General features: G+C 45.1%; 1 protein-coding gene across 3 annotated transcripts in view; it reads right to left on the bottom strand.

Moving 5' to 3' along the window:
• ADGRD1 (adhesion G protein-coupled receptor D1) overlaps positions 1-15,778 on the bottom strand; it is a 154,506-nt gene extending 138,728 nt beyond the window's left edge. For 2 of the 3 annotated variants that reach the window (XM_082353228.1, XM_082353230.1), the window contains exons 1-5: positions 13,311-15,778; positions 13,190-13,226; positions 5,565-5,648; positions 3,334-3,429; positions 1,397-1,519 (exon numbers count right to left, since the gene is read on the bottom strand). In XM_082353228.1, the coding sequence (XP_082209354.1) occupies positions 1,397-1,519; positions 3,334-3,429; positions 5,565-5,648; positions 13,190-13,226; positions 13,311-13,376 (406 nt within the window). In that variant the 5' untranslated portion in view covers positions 13,377-15,778. The remainder of the gene's footprint in view (positions 1-1,396; positions 1,520-3,333; positions 3,430-5,564; positions 5,649-13,189; positions 13,227-13,310) is intronic. The other variant, XM_082353229.1, reaches the window with a different exon arrangement.
• Positions 15,779-16,396: the final 618 nt, after the last annotated feature.

The raw sequence follows: 16,396 nt of genomic DNA, 5'->3' as shown, positions 1-16,396 counted from the left end.
CCCTTCAAAGACTGGTCATCTGTGATCATCCCCAGTCACTGGAATTCCTGGGACCTTGCATCCCACACGGGTCAATTCCGGTTGGTAGCTGAGGCTGTAGAGACCCCTGTCCTCCGGGAGAGGCCGTTCCCTGCAGACCCAGAGAGAAAGCAGGCAGAGACCCCCCCTCACCGCCTTCCTGACCGAGGCAGGGAAGGGGTGAGGCAGACGTGACTGCCTCCTTGCTTCTCTTAGTCCTTGTAGCTGAGGCGGGGCTGTTTTAAATTTAGAGGAATAAACAAGGCTGCTGTGTTTATAGCGCTGTTTGAATTCAGGAACAGCTTGAACTGTGGATTTGTAAACCTGGCGTGGTTTTGGACCTCGAAACCCTTTCTCAAAACTCTGGGTTCTGCGAAGTCCAAAATGTTTCCTTCCACATGTTATCACCTTGTTAAGCTTTTGTTTACTTTTACTGGAATGTAACCCATTATGGCCCAGAGTCAAGAACAATGAATTCATCACAGGGCGGTTTTGATAAGGCCATGGATGTCCAAAAAGCCTTAGGGCTTTCAAATTGGCTTGCATTAAACTTTTTTCTTTCCTAGAAAGAAAATTTTTTATTTCCTTAGGATAATGGAACTTGGAAGCTTGAAGCTGATTTGGATGGCAGAGAACAATTTCCCAGAAAGTTTTGAAATGTGGCTCAGATGTCCATTGTCTGAAGCTCAGATACTGGAGAGCAGTTTACTTTTCATAGAAGAAAAAAAAAAAAAAAAAAAAAGAAGGAATAGGTTCCTAACATCTCTTTTGCATCTATGTGTTTCGTCCATGGCATTATTTCAACCACAGACCTGCAACCTCTTGCTGGGACATCTCTCTCCACTGCCCCCTCCAATCTTGATGGATATAAAAGGAGCAAACCCATGGCACAAGTCTTGAAAGGCACGCCCCGCCCAGATCCATCGCCAACATCCTGGAGCCAGAAATAACGTTCTGTGAGCCACACCATCAATTTACTTCCCACAAGCTCCATGGCCCCATCCAAACTCCGGTGTGACATCACTGTGTCTGCTTTTTATGGAGGGTTCTTTTTTGTTTGTTTCTTGGGTTTTTTGGTTGTTGTTGTTTGTTTGTTTTTGCTTTACAAGATTAAATATTTTGCTCTCACACCTTCACGAGACGGTGTTTTAATTCCATCTCCAGGACCAGTCTCTCATTAGGATTCTAGGTGTCTGCTTCCCTATCCCTCCCCTCCCCTCCCCTCAAAGCCGTATGTGACATTTTGCACGCGTCCTGCAGCCGAACTTCGCCTTCACATCTGCCACGGCCCAGAGCAACAGATGGTACCTGGAAATGAAATGAACTAAAAAAAAAAAAAAGAAGAAGAAAAAGAAAAAGAATGGAGCTCATCACTCACCCTCAGGGCCGCACTGTGCTGGATTACTGATGCAAGAAGTTTTGTACCTTCCGTAATAGAGAAATGTGACTCCTTTTTCCTCCTTGAGGTAAATGCCTTTGTTGACCTTTCCTTCTACAATATCTAAGTGAGAAGAATGGCAACACTGTAGGTTAATAATCGCATGAGATGCAACGTCCAGAGATGTGTCAGGCTTACAAACAACTTATGTCTAAGTATACTGTGTTATTTGTATTTATAATTAAATATTTCTAACATTATATATTATTATATAATATTAACGGTAGTTAACATTTCATAATTAAGAACTAAATCACAAATAATATACATTCGTGTCAATATTAAATAATAAGTATTCTATCCTATTAATATTGTATCACATTAATTAATATCATACCAATGTATAATATGTACTGTAATAGAACACTGTTATAATTGCTATGTTGGCCGACAGTTGAGTTACCGGAAGCCCTGTGATTAGAATCTCCTACTGTCCCTAAACTTTCATTCCATCCACCTCTTCATGAGTTCTCACTGCCATCTTCACACTAGACTTTCCAAGTGAAACACTGAGATTCAAGTTTGAACGTAAAACTACACATGAACGTTCTCTCCTTTTGAGTTCTCATTGAGAGCCCCCAATCCTAGACATGGGAGCCCATGATTTTAAGAGAATTCATTTTCAAACACTAGGAAGGACGTGCAGAGCTACACTTCGAGTCGTCCCAGAAGAGCCCGCCAACGACAAGACCGCAGGGCCAGCAGTCCTGGCAGAGACGCCAGCTCCGTCATCTTTTTGTTTGCCCCATTCCCATAGCAAACCTCTCTGATGGTGTCAGTGCGATGTCAGTGGTTTACAGAATTGAAGCCAAGGGTGATGAGTCACGTGTTGTTGACTGGGGTCAAAGTCGCCCAGATGACCCTCTGCCCTGTGGCTCATGCCTCCTGCCCTTGGAGCCGTCGACCCAGATGAAGATGTACAGAATCACTGGAGGCTCTTTGACCGACTGCTACCCCAGCTCAGGTTTTCTGACAACCACTGGCATGTGGATACCAACTGAAAGGGCTTCAAGTTTTTCCTTATCGTGTTTAAACTTATTTTTTTTCATCTATCTCGTTTATTGCTGGAGATGATCTACATATTACAAAGTTACATGGGCAACTCACAGTTCGCGATTGAATGAGGCTGTATAAACCCCTCAACCAGACTGTTTGCTTGGCAAAATTAATTTTGGAAGCGAAACACCCCATAGTTGAAAGAGCAATCAGGTTATATACTGTAAAAAGATCAGGAGTGAGACCTAAATTATCTGAGCTGACTCTCCGTACTGACCAGAGAGCTGCCCAATTACTACTATCCATTCTGCTCTGTGCTGCATAAGCAAAATCTGAAACATACGGGCTCTGGAGGTTATTAAATAAGATAGTCATTTAGCCATGACTCTTGTGGCTGTGTCTTAGAAAACAGCTTCTAATGATTAAAAAAAAAAATTCCAGCTACAGAAGAAATGCCGATTTTAATGTTTGTAAGAGATCAAATTTTTGATGAGGTACTTTTAAATCGACTTTAATTTTCCATTCAGAGGGCATGTTTTTCCTCCCCCAAAGAATATAATCCATTTAAAAATCCAAACAAGTTCTGTTTTTAGAAACTACTCATCTTATGTCTGTATTGTTCTGAAAACAAGCAGCTGGTTTGGAAGACCCTGGTCGCTTGAAAGCGTGTAGATGCCCCCTAATGTACTGCAATCTGTGGTAATTCCTTTAGACCTAATTCGAAGTTGTTATCTTCAATACCCTGGATCTTTGGCTCTTTTTCTGGTTATTTGCTTGTTTGCTAGTCAAGATATAGTGAATTCATATAGAACCAACTTGGAATAGCCTTTCAATTCATTGCAGATCCAAACTCGACAAACACAGAAGAAACATGTGCTCACCTACGGTTGCAGAGAAATTTGAGTAGGCAGAGTCATTGGTATATACAAAGGTAGAATTATGGGAAGGAAGCACAGTGAGGTTGTGGGTTCGCAATGCTGGGTGAAACAACAAAAGAAAAAAGCACAATGAATGAGTGACACAAAAAACAAAGGGAACCGACATATCTCTCAACTCAACACGCATCGACAAGTGTGCCTTTCATCCCGCAAACAGCTTGGATTTTCTCTTCCGACCCCACCTCCCTCTAATTTTTTCAGGGGACAGTACGGCAACTCCAGCGACCCCGTTCAGTCCCAAACCTAGGGCGTGATCGCCGCTGTATTTGGTTGCGATTTGCTGGCTCCCGCCCCCATCCAGATACTTAGTTGAGAGATATGAAATTGAACTCAGCCATAAAATAGCCTTAACAAAAGGATTAACGGTTGTGATGTCACAAGAACTGATGAAACAGCAACACGGCATGAAAACAACTGCATGTTATTATGAGAAATGGACGAAACAACAGGGAATTCAGCGACAAATGACAAAGCAGTGCTTCCACGCAATGATTCCCAACACCATTCAACTGTCCCCAGAAGTAAACTGTGAAGCCTGTAATCAAATTGAAATATGCCAGTAAAGCACGATAACATAAAGAATGGACCCAATAGAACAGTGCAGTGAAACCTTCATCATTCAAGTGTTTTGGGACAAACACCAATATAGTTGGAGTTTTATGGGAAAATAATACTTTGGGTGAACAAATTCAACCACAGTGTAATTGTATCTGATAATCTATGGCAGTGAAATGAGCTGAGGGGGTGAGGAGAGAAATATACGGATCATTATCTGAGCTCTGTTTGAAGTAATTCCTAAAATAGCGCCTGGGTCCTAAACAAGGAGCTATTTTGACAATGCAATTTCCACTTGGAATGATCGCCTTTCAAAGGCTTTAAAGTAAAGGCCCTGAGAAAAGAAAATTAGATTATAACGAGGGGAAACCATTTCTTTTAATCTGAGGTAGTCATAAAATAACTATCACAGGGACATTCCATCCCTGTGGTACAGACTATTTGGAGAAAATATGGAGCCCCAGTGGTCCAGTGAAGGTTTTCACTGTGGCCGCCACCGCTGCCTGATACACAGACAAGCAAGAGGCAATGCAGAATAAGGCAGGGCCTCCGGTGGCCCTACACAGGAGGACAGCACCCTTCTGGAGGGCCCTGCTCCTTGACTGAGCTCCTCTAAGGATGCCAGCAGGACAGACTTCAGCTGTAATGCTTCTCAATTTGCAAATTAAAAAAAAAAAGTTTTAGAATCTGAGGTGGCAATTGATGGCAGCACATGAAGTCCCAGGAATAAGGAAAATATCAGTGTGCTGGTGTGGAAAGCATAGTAATCAGCAATGTGGGGGGTTTTTTTTTTTAATCCATTACAAAGAACCAGTAGAGACAATCTGAGCATGTGCCAGGATGGTTGTACATAACTCTCCTGTTATACACATCAGTTGTTGGACATGATCAAGAGGAATAAGGAAATAAAAATTAAAATGTCAAAGCATCCCAAACCACTCAAAACTTAGACTTTAAAAAAGCTTCTTATTGGAATGCAAAAAGTGCTCAGGGCTGTCTGGGGTTTCTCCTTCCCGAAATGTCTGAATTGCTTCAGAGAGAAACTTTATCTTCCATGGAATTGGGGACCATTGGAAGCATCTTAGGTGATGTTGGATCTTTTCACAGGGGGGCTTCCAGTGACGTGTAGGGGAGATGTGGGTAGGTGGGGGGGGTACCTTTGCTAAGTGAAATCGTGACCCCGCAAACAGGGGGTCAGTCCTCGTTGGCATGACGTTCGGCCCTAGGTTCCAATGGGCCCCTGCTTTGGCAGGCATGTAGATGACTCCATTTGTGCCTACCTAGAAAACGTGCATCCGGACTTGTACAGAGACTGATCCATCGTGTACCGCTTAAAGCCGAAAACAACTGCATTTGTTTAAAGGTTGTTGGACGAAACGCACATCTTAATATTTTGAAGCATAAATTCTGTCCTTCAACCATAAAATCATATAAAAGTTCTAGTAAAATCCTTTGCAATAACAATGATTAGGGGGAAGCTACACAAATGTTTAGTCATCTCCGTCATCGTGGCTGACTTCAGAGCGGATGCTTTTTGTTCCCTTGTCCCTCCCAACGGCCCCGATTCCCCAGGGAAAGTGCATTCCTGGGGCCCGGGTCACTGTGCCCACCCCGTCTACCTCCAGTTGTCTCCTGAAGTTCGTGGATCCCATCCACACTTTCCAACGGCCAGTAATGGGAAGCAGAAGCCAAGACGTCAAACCCTTGGGGGAGGAAAGAATAAAAATATTACATCACCATTAGGAAAGAAAGAGCTGGACATAAGGAACTACTTACCACCTCCATCAGGAATTGGGGGAAGAGTAAAAGTATCAGAGTGACTGTGGGATGTATTCAAAAGGCATTGGAATAGATTCAATACACACTCGCAGTGTTCAAAAAACTCAGTAAATTAAATGAATGTTTTTACAGAATAAAACACAATAAATAGGAATAGAGAGATACCTTTTAACCAAAGAAAATAAAAGCCACCAATGGTGCAACGCAAGAAGCACGCCAATACGTGTCAGAAAAAAAGACAAGAATGTCCATTATCCCGTTATTACTTCCTGCGTTTTAGAAGACACAGCTGATACAATCAGACAAGAGAAAAAAATGAGGTTGAAAAAGAGGAGGAAACCAACACTGATATCGTGCAGACGTTGTGTGAGGTTCTTTATAAATACTTCCTCGTTTCATTCTAATGATACTCTATAACTGTACTCTCAGCCTATCTGTTATGACAAGGAATAAAATGCCCCCTCAGGAGTCACCCAGGGACTGGTGTTAGATGCTGTCCTCCATACACGTCTCCTGAATTGGTCCTGACCTTTCTATTATCTCTCTGCTTCCACCATCCTAAAAACGGAATCCTTTCAGAATTACCTTTATGTTCCTTGTACTTTGCGTAGACATCATTTTATGCAGATATATTCTTTTTTATTCTGCTCTTCTCACTTAATACCGTACAAATTATTTGATTTATTTTTTTCTCTCTAACTCTCATAATCGAGTTTGGGTAATAGTCCCTGGAGAGGCTACACCATCACACATTGAATTGTTCTCCTAACTTGGATCTTCTTTTGGATTATTTCTCTGTGAATGGTTCCCAGAAGTGGAAATAATGGCCCAGATGACTAAATAATAATCAACTGCCTTGAATGTCTGCCAGATCACCAAAAAGATAAAATTAATAAAGTAATCTTTGCGTTGTTCATTGTAAAAGATGTTTTTTAAGAGGAGATTATAATATAATCATTATTTTCAAATGATATATGCCTGATAATGAAAATGAAAAACTATTACAAATAAGACAAGAATTTGGTAAGTGAAAAACTGTTACAAACAATAAAAGAATTTAGTAAGGAGGCTGACACAAATTAAATATGCAAATGTCAATAGCTCTCCTGTATTCAAATAATAATACTAAAAAACAGAAGAAAGGTTCTCATTAATAAATGCAGCCAAGACATTTAAGAACAAAAGAATAAGAACTATACAACATTCCCATGAAAAAAACAATAAAATCATGCTAACGGATATAAAAGAACCCTTGAAAAACTGAAGGACTTAACCTATTCTTGATTTTAAAAAAAACTCAAAAATCATAAAAATATCTACTAAAAATGCTCAACTTTGCTAATTATTAGAGAAATGTAAATCAAAACTACAATGAGGTACCACCTCATACCGGTCAGAATGGCCATCATCAAAAAGCCTACAAATAATAAATGCTGGAGAGGGTGTGGAGAAAAGGGAACCCTCCTACACTGTTGGTGGGAATGTAAATTGGTGCAGCCACTACGAGAATCAGTATGGAGCTTCCTTAAAAATCTAAAAATAGATTTACCAAATGATCCAGCGATCCCACTCCTGGTCATATATCTGGAGAAAACTAATTTGAAAAGATACATGCACCCCAGTGTTCATTGTGGCACTATTTACAATGGCCAGGACATGGAAGCAACCTAGGTGTCCATCAACAGATGAACGGATAAAGAAGATGTGATACACACACACACACACACACACACACACACACAATGGAATACTACTCAGCCATAAAAAAAAGAATGAAATAATGTCATTTGCAGCAACATGGATGGACCTAGAGATTATCATACTAAGTGAACTAAGTCAGAAAGAGAAAGACAAATATCGTATGATATTACTTATATGTGGAATCTAAAAAAATGACACAAATGAACTTATCTATGAAACAGAAACAGAATCACAGACATAGAGAACAGACTTGTAGTTGCCAAGGGGGAGGGGGAGTGGGGGAGGGATGGATTGGGAGTTTGGGATTAGCAGATGCAAACTATTATACATAGAATGGGTAAAAAACAAGGTCCTACTGTACAGCACAGAGAACTCTATTCAATATCCTGTGATAAACCGTAACAGAAAAGAATATGTAAAAGAATATATATGTATAACTGAATCACTTTGCTGTACAGCAGAAACTAACACACATTGTAAATCAACTATACTTCAACAAAATAATTTTTTTCAAAATCAGTTCTTCAGCAATAATTTCTCATCCATACTTAATGTTTTGTTGATCCAGTTTGGTGAGAGAGAGGGGGAGGGAAGGAGAGAGGGGTATCAATATTCAAAAAGAAAAGTTAATAAAACCTTTAATTTTTCCTTTTCAGCTTTTATTCCAGATTTCCCCATTCCATCCCTTCCCTGTCACTTACTCTGTGTGTCAGTAAAGGGAAGCCCTCACCCCTTGAATCTGTGTAGGGCAATACGTGCCCACTGATTTTATTCAACAGAAATCTACACCACACAGAGGAAAATTGGTCCCTGCCAATTTGGGCAGATCTTGGACCCCTCCTGCCTGGCCCATGACACACCAAGCTCATTCCACAGTGGGACTCGCCTGCTGTCCCCCGTGCTCTTCTCTCGCTGTGCATAACTGACTCTGTCATTCAAACCTCTGCCCTCAGGACACCCCCTCCAAGAGGCCTGTCCTGATCACCACCACCATCCACTCTTTCTCCCAATGCTTTGTTTTGTCTTCTCGTGGGGTTTACACTATAATTTGAAAGTTTTTGTTTGTTAGTATATTTGTTTGTTGTCTGTCTCCTATACCAGACTCTTCGCGACTTGAGTGCAGAGAATTTGTTCTATTTGCACCTTAGCCCCGTGTGTAAAACACAGCCTGGTGTGTGTGTGTGTGTGTGTGTGTGTGTATGTGTGCGTGTGTGTGTGTGCATGTGCGTGTGTGTGTATGTGTGTGAGTGCATGCGCGTGTGTATGTGTGTGTCAGAAATCTAGGTTTTTGCATTTGAACTCTCCCCCCAATTTTAATGTTAGCAATTAATTCTTAAAAAAAATGATATAGGGGGCTTCCCTGGTGGCGCAGGGGTTGAGAATCTGCCTGCCAATGCAGGGGACACGGGTTCGAGCCCTGGTCTGGGAAGATCCCACATGCCGCGGAGCGACTAGGCCCGTGAGCCACAACTACTGAGCCTGCGCTTCTGCAGCCTGTGCTCCGCAACAAGAGAGGCCGCGATGGTGAGAGGCCCGCGCACCGCGATGAAGAGTGGCCCCCACATGCTGCAACTAGAGAAAGCCCTTGCACAGAAACGAAGACCCAACACAGCCATAAATAAATAAATAAATAAATAAAATTTTAAAAAAAATGATATAGGTGGAACGAATGAAATTGCAATAATGAATAAATAAAAGAATAAACCTAGAAAGACTATGTAATTCTGATGCTCCCCAATCTCTAAATGCCAAATTTCCATTTGTTCAATAGTGTATAAACATTACTTTTAAAAATTATATCATAAACACTTTTGTGTTTGCACTAGGACGATGAAGAATGAAGTTCCTACCATGACCTAGTGACCCTGAGGGTCCTTTATAAACAATACAACACGATGTTGGTGACGGATATTAACTAGACGTACTGTGCTGACCGTTGCACAACATATACAAATACCAAATCATGATGTTGTACACCTGAAACTCATTAATTTTACATGCCAGTTATATCTCAATTAAAAAATAAAAATAAATAAAGGGAACAAACAATTGATTCACACAGGGGAAAAAACCCACTACATAACTATGGGAATTATAATTACTATAATCACCTGTGTTAGCCTCCTTGCCATCTAAATGGGGCCAATGAGATGAGCTGCCCCCATCTCCTGGAAACAGAACCAGCCACTCTGCGTACCCCAGGGCCAGGAAACTTCTGGATAACGACATGGTTTATTAAGTCCCCTCATTACAAAAGTTATCTGTAAAAGGCATGTTTATAAACTTTTTTTAAGTGATGTGCAATTTCTTGGCCGTTGCCATTTATGGATTTAGATTTATCCACCATCACAGCTTCCTAGCACTGTCTTCGGGGCCAGAGCAAGAAATCGGGCAGCCTGGGGCCAGAGAAAAGGATCCAGGTGTGGGATGGAGTCCCCAGTTTCCCCTCTCTGGGCCTCACCTCCATCAACTCTCGAATGGGGAGGTGGGCTAGAATAGCCCCTGGTGGTCCTTCCAACAGCATGCTATAGTTTGGCACAAAATGACAGTCCACAGTCACAAAACACACAAATGCTCGAAATGATTTGAAGTTGTTTTCCAATTACTGATGAAACTAAATACCTATCTATGCGGTACAGATAAAGACCAGGAAAATATCGAGTTACCTGGGCTAGTATAGAGAGGCAAGGCAGAAAACGAAGCCAAAACCCCCAGCTGGGTGTTAAAATCACGCAGGCTGGCTGTCATCAGGGACTCAGCTCACCAGACAACCAGCAAATCTTCAACTGACAATGCCTCATCCAGCCAACAGATATTTACTGAGCACCTAATATCTATAAAGCACAGGGCTGGGTACCATACCGAGAAACCAGGAAACGCTTACTAGTCCTCCTAGAACCTTAGAAAGGAAGCTTTGGTGTGGTTGCCTTCAGGACACTAGGGGTCCAGCCTCTACTGGGGACCCCGGCTCACCAAACCTCCTGTGCGTACCTCCCCCACTGGGCTGACCACGCTATTCTCATCTTCAACCTCTGTATGAGTCTGACCACCCCCAGCTCCCTCCAAATTTGTGAGTCCTTAGTTACCACTATGTCTTATTAGCGCTGGGACCTTGGGCAGAGCACGTACTCTTGGGAAGAAACACTTCGTCACCTGGAGGCTGACAAAGTTGCTTCAAAGCACTGGGGCGACTGTATAGAATCTACGTAAAAGCACCCAGTACACCATCATATTGGCATTTTTATCTACCGCTTCGCGCTCCTTAGAATAAAATGCTACAACTTTTATAGGCTTTCCCACACTGATGGGTATTCAGGGAGTTTCCAAATTTCTTCCCGTTGGGAACAGGGTCTCTGCATGTTCACTGTGTGCCTAGGCGGATGCCCTTGGGTGGAAGTCCTGGGAATCAGGTTTCCTCCACTGGGGGTCCCCTCGGGATGCTGCAGGCTTCCCAGGTCAGAAGCAGAAATGCATCAGGCCTCCCAGGTGCTGATGGTGCACAGATGACAGGGGTCAGACTTTTCAGCAGGAAAGGGGGTTGAGTAGGAAGAGAAGACAAAATAAAAGGACTGGGGGAGGAGGAGGGAGAGGAAGAAAATAAGGGAGAAAGGATGACAGGAAAGAAAAGGAGAGAGAGGGAGAGAAGGAGGGAAACAAGGAAGGAAGGAAGGAAGGAAGGAAGGAAGGGGGAAGGAGAGGAAGCAATAGGGTTTCGTCCATAGGGTATAAAATAAAAACAATAAAACTCCTAGGTGTTCAATAAATATCAGCCTTCATCTTCACTCTAAAAAGGAAGGAAGGCGGGAGGAAGAAAAGGAAATAAAGATTTAAAAATGTGGGGTGACCAAGGGGGGAGAGGGGGTGGGATGAACTGGGAGATTGGAATTGACATATACACACTATTGATACTATGTATAAAATAGATAAGTAATGAGAACCTACTGTATACGACAGGGAACGCTACTCTGTGCTCTGTGGTGACCTACATGGGAAGGAAATCCAGAAAGGAGGGGCTATGTGTATACACGTCGCTGATTCACTTCGCTGTACAGCAGAAACTAACACCACATTGTAAAGCAACTCTACTCCAATAAAGAGGAATAAAAACATTTTTAATTAAAATAAAATTTAAAAGTGGGGTGGGGAGAACAAGAAGAAAGAGAGGTTGCTGGAGACGGGAGGATTCGACGAGGAGGAATCTCTCGCAGCTACAGAGCGCTGCCCACAGGGCAGCTTAAGACCCCAAGCTTCCTGCGCTCCAGCTTTCCCCCCAGGCCTCCGTGCACATTGCTCCTTTTTAGTAACATTTCTATGATTGTCAGGTTTATTATTATTTCTCTGAGGTAGTCAGTTGATCAAGAAATGTTTCTTCTACCCTAAATTAGAATGCAAGAGGAGCAGTTTCTCTACGGAACCAAGACTGAGTTCAAGCCACTCCTTGAAGCTAAGGGTCAAGGATGCCAGTGGCCGTGGGTGGTGGAACCGGCGGGCCGCGATATGGCCAGGGGACCACATGGCAAACACCCTACAGCTTCCCTGCCGACCCTGACTGCGGCCGGGGGCCTAGGGCTGCCTTGTCGCCTTCCTGGCCACACACATCTCTCCCGGGAAACCAGCGTGAGCTGTGAGTTAGCGACAGGGCACAAACGGCCCCCGTTTGATGCGATGCTAGATGCTCTATTTATCCCCAAACCCTTCTTGCAGCGTTTTGGCTAAGGAAAGGGAAGCCTGTGGAAATTCACCGCCCTCGCGCCCTTTTCAACCGAAGATTGAACTTCAACATGCGGATGAAAGAGACATGGCAGCCCCTGTACCACCGAGACGGCAGGTGGAGGTGGCAGCGACGGCGGGGTGCTCCAGCACCCACCGCGACGGCCGCGTCACTCCAAAGGGGACAGAGCCCCACCCCTCGTCTACCTTCGCCCAGCACGGCTCTGGTGCCCCCACCAGACCGGAGCCAGCTCCTGGGAACTGGCTTCCCACCTGGATGGGGCCGGGGGTGCTGCACCCACCATCTCTGGTGGGTCGTGGAGTCGGCAGTGCTGCCCGTGACAGTCATCGGGGCCAGAGGCACGCTCACCCCCAGCCCGGGGTTGTCCTCCGGGCTCCCAAGCAAGGACTTGGGGACGTTAGTGTAGGGTCCCCTCTACCACGCGCATGCCAGCCGAGCAGCAAACGGGAACAAGGGCCGGCAAAGCGAATTCCCGTCGCCGTCACGCAGGCCTCCCCCTCTGGGAAGGGGCAAGGGAAGTTTTCACGTCTCCTCTGTCCTCCCCGAGGAAAGCCTCAGGGTTGTGCTTCCAGACTGAGGGCTCAGGAGGGCACAGGAAAAGCGGACCCAGCCGGATGGGCGAGGGGTTTCCTCGGAGGGAACGGAGGACCCAAGCTCCCGTCGGAGGGACGGGGACACAACGGGGCGGCGTGGGAAGGGGGCGATGCTCTAAGTCAGCTCAAGTGAATCTGTGCTGGAGACACACGATGTAAGTAAGAGACAGAAGGTGCTTCACCGGTGAACACCCCGTTTCCCGAATGCCCCAGAACCAGAAGCATCCGGGCGCGGAGAGACCTGCTTCCCCAAGATGGAGGTGTAGGATGATGAGTGACCCACGGGACCAGGTGCCAGGACAGCTGGCGGGGCCAGAGGAGCCCAAGAAGGGCCTCTCGCCCGCAGCCTTAGAGACAAACAAGCAAACTGCTTCCAGACCCCGGGCTGGGCAGGGAGAGCAGGTAGTGAGCAGACCAGGAGGGAAGCCGCCTTACTCACCTGGATGGGCTTGTGACCTGGCGTCGGCTCCGTGCACCTGCACACAAAACACCACATTGTAAGACATGCAGGGAACGTCCCGGCGCGTCCCGTCTCGGTGGGCACCACCTGGGGACCCTACCTGAGAATCACAGTAAAACAACAGCAGCCAGGAGTGCCAGCAGCAAAGAGGCAGCAGTTTCCTCATGGTGTTTTCAGAGGTGAAAATGTGATCCGTGCAGAATTCCTGAGGGTCTGTGACGAAGTGGCGCCTTTAACTTTCACTCCCTTGGGAAAGGGACATTTTCACAGGTTCCAGAAAGAAGAAAACCTTCTGTCTCACTAGAGTTTGTGAACTGCAGAGAGTTAAGGCAGAGGGTCATGAGAGTTAATGGGTGTCTCGTCTTCGTCTCCGGACTCAAGGGTGTTCGGTGATCAATAAACACATGGGAACGATCAGACCAGCACGGGGACGCAGGGAGGAGAAAGGCAGCTTCCGATCCCGGCTCCCGAGAAGAAATCCAGGGCTGTGACTGCAGCACCGAGGCTCAGGGGGTGATCGTGGGTCCCTCACGGTTTTCTGTTTCTGTCAAGAGTCTCCAGTGGCATCCACCCAGGTTCAGAGTTGGAAGTTTCTCTTTTTCCTGGAAGTGGGAGGAATTGTGTCTGGAGCTCCCTCGGGCTCCTGGGCTGGTGCGTTGCTGCCCGAGTCCTTCTGGTGTGACTCAGGCTTACACCTCGTCCGTCTGTCTGTCCCCCAGCGCTTGGGGTGGAGAGAGTGAGGGATGTAAGGCTCTCTCCTCAAACTTTGTTCTGTTCTGCTTCTCTATTTATATCCCGCGGCTGCTGTGTCCTTCCTGGGTCCTAACACCAGCCTGTTAAGAACCACTGGGAATTACTTTCAGGGTCTGAGGTTGAGAAGCAGAGCAGACAGACACGGGGCGCGTACATACGTTAGCTACCTTCCACCAGCGCCTCGAAGTCAGCAGAAATATTAATAAATACAAAACGTACAACAGACCGTAAAGTCTGTTTAGAGCGGAGCCTTGTTTGCCCAGACAGAGAAGGAAGGTGACTTAGGGATGGAAGAAGAAAATACACCGCACCCTCGTGCCCTCTACGTGATGCTGGCCACGTTTTCTCTTTAACCCTTTCAGAGACGAATGAAACTATTTACAAGGTGCACTAGGCGATTACACCAATCCCCACGGCCCGCCACAGCATCCAGGATAGTGTTCTCAAGGTCACGGGTCCCCAGCTCCCGGGCCGTGGGCGGGGCCTGGTCCGTGGCCTGTTAGGAGCCAGGCCGCACAGCAGGAGGGGAGTGGCGGGCGAGTGAGGCTTCCTCTGCCGCACCCCATCGCTCCCCATCGCTTGCATTACCACCTGAACATTCCCCCCACCCTCTCCACCTCACCCCTAGCCCCCCACCCCGCCTCCCCTGCTCTGTGGAAAAACTGTCTTCCACGAAACCGGTCCCTGGTGCCAAAAAGGTTGGGGACCGCTGCTCAAGGTGATAGTAAAGCGTCAGGCCCTTAGCCAGCCTCAGCCCACTTTACTAGAGACCAAAACTTTATCTATACTGCATACATGTCCACACACACACACATGCGTGCATGATTATAATCACTGCTATAATGTGCTATGTGATTTAAATAACACTTACCTCACTGTACCATCTCCAGTGCTTACTGGCTGTGTGCTCTTAGGCAAGTTACTGAACCTCTCTGTTTCATATTCCTCGTCTGTAAAATGGAGGTAATAGTTTCCGCTCCATAGAGTTGTAACGCGAAATGAGATGATACGTACAAGGTTCTCAAAACAGCGCTTGGAAAATACGTAGCACTCCATAAATGCTAGCTATTTCTTGCAAAGAAAAAATGTCACTCAATAAATGTTAGCTGTGGTTATTATGATTATAAAGTAGAAAATAACACCCATTAAATGTTAGCTAATATTATTAGCTCCTTTGTCCTGACGTTAAATGGGAACAGAGCCCTGAGTCCAAGTACTTCCTAAAGAGGATAAGAAAATGACCTCCAGTCTCCATGGGGGAGAAAAAAATGTGATGTCAAAACCGTGAAGTGATTACTTTTAACTTGTGACTGCAGCCCACAACCTTCCAGATGATCTGATAGGCTGAACCACGGGGCACAGCTTCAGCAGGGCTCCAGAAATTCATGTGCACGTTTCTCTATCTCTTCCCCACTTGAAAAAAATGGTGAATTCCACTGTGGTAACTGCCACCTTTATCCTGCCGCCTAGGCTGATCGCCTAAGGGGAAAGTAATTTACAACTTTTATCTCTGCATTTCACCAGTTTTCTGTCCCTCCTGTTGCCTGCCTCCGGAGGAAAGAGAAAGATGCATGAGGAGGGACAGCAGAGGCAGATTTTTCTTAGTCCAGGTCTTAATTTACCAAGAATTAGACAGATTGTTAATTAAATGGACCTCTCCCATCACCGAGACCCAGCCACGCCGGTTTGTTCCTTTTTTAACCATAAAAATCACCATCAACCTAGAGATTGTCATACTGAGTGAAGTAAGTCAGACAGAGAGAGACAAACATGATCTCGCTTATATGCGGAATCTAAAAAAAGGGTATAAATGAACTGATTGGGATTGACACACACACACACTACTATGTATAACATAGAGAACTAATAGGGATCTACTGTAGAGCACAGGGCACCCTACTCAATACTCTGAAACAGCCTATATGGGAAAAGAATCTAAAAAAGAGTGGATATATATATATGTATAAGTGATTCACTTTGCTGTACAGCAGAAACTAATACAACATTGTAAATCAACTATAATTTAAGAAATTTTTTTTCAAAAGATGAAGGGGGGACTTCCCTGGTGGTACAGTGGATAAGACTCCATGCTCCCAATGTAGGAGGCCTGGGTCCGATCCCTGGTCAGGGAACTAAATCCCACATGCATGCCGCAACTAAGATTTCGCATGCCACAACTAAGGAGCCCGCCTGCTGCAACTAAGACCCAGGGCAACCAAATAAATAAATTAAAAAAAAAAAAAAAAGATGAAGGGACTTCCCTGGTGGTCCAGTGTTTAAGACTCCGTGCTCCCAAGGCAGGGGGCCTGGGTTCGATCCCTGGTCGGGGAACTAGATCCCACATGCATGCCGTGATGAAGATCCCACGTGCTGCAACTAAGACCCAGCGTAGCCTAAATAAATAAATAAAAATAAATCTTTTTTAAAAAACAA

The sequence above is a fragment of the Balaenoptera borealis genome (assembly GCF_965194805.1).
Source record: "Balaenoptera borealis genome assembly, chromosome: 14".
In the NCBI taxonomy this organism is placed as follows: Eukaryota; Metazoa; Chordata; class Mammalia; order Artiodactyla; family Balaenopteridae; genus Balaenoptera; species Balaenoptera borealis.
This window is presented reverse-complemented; position numbering and strand designations above follow the sequence as displayed.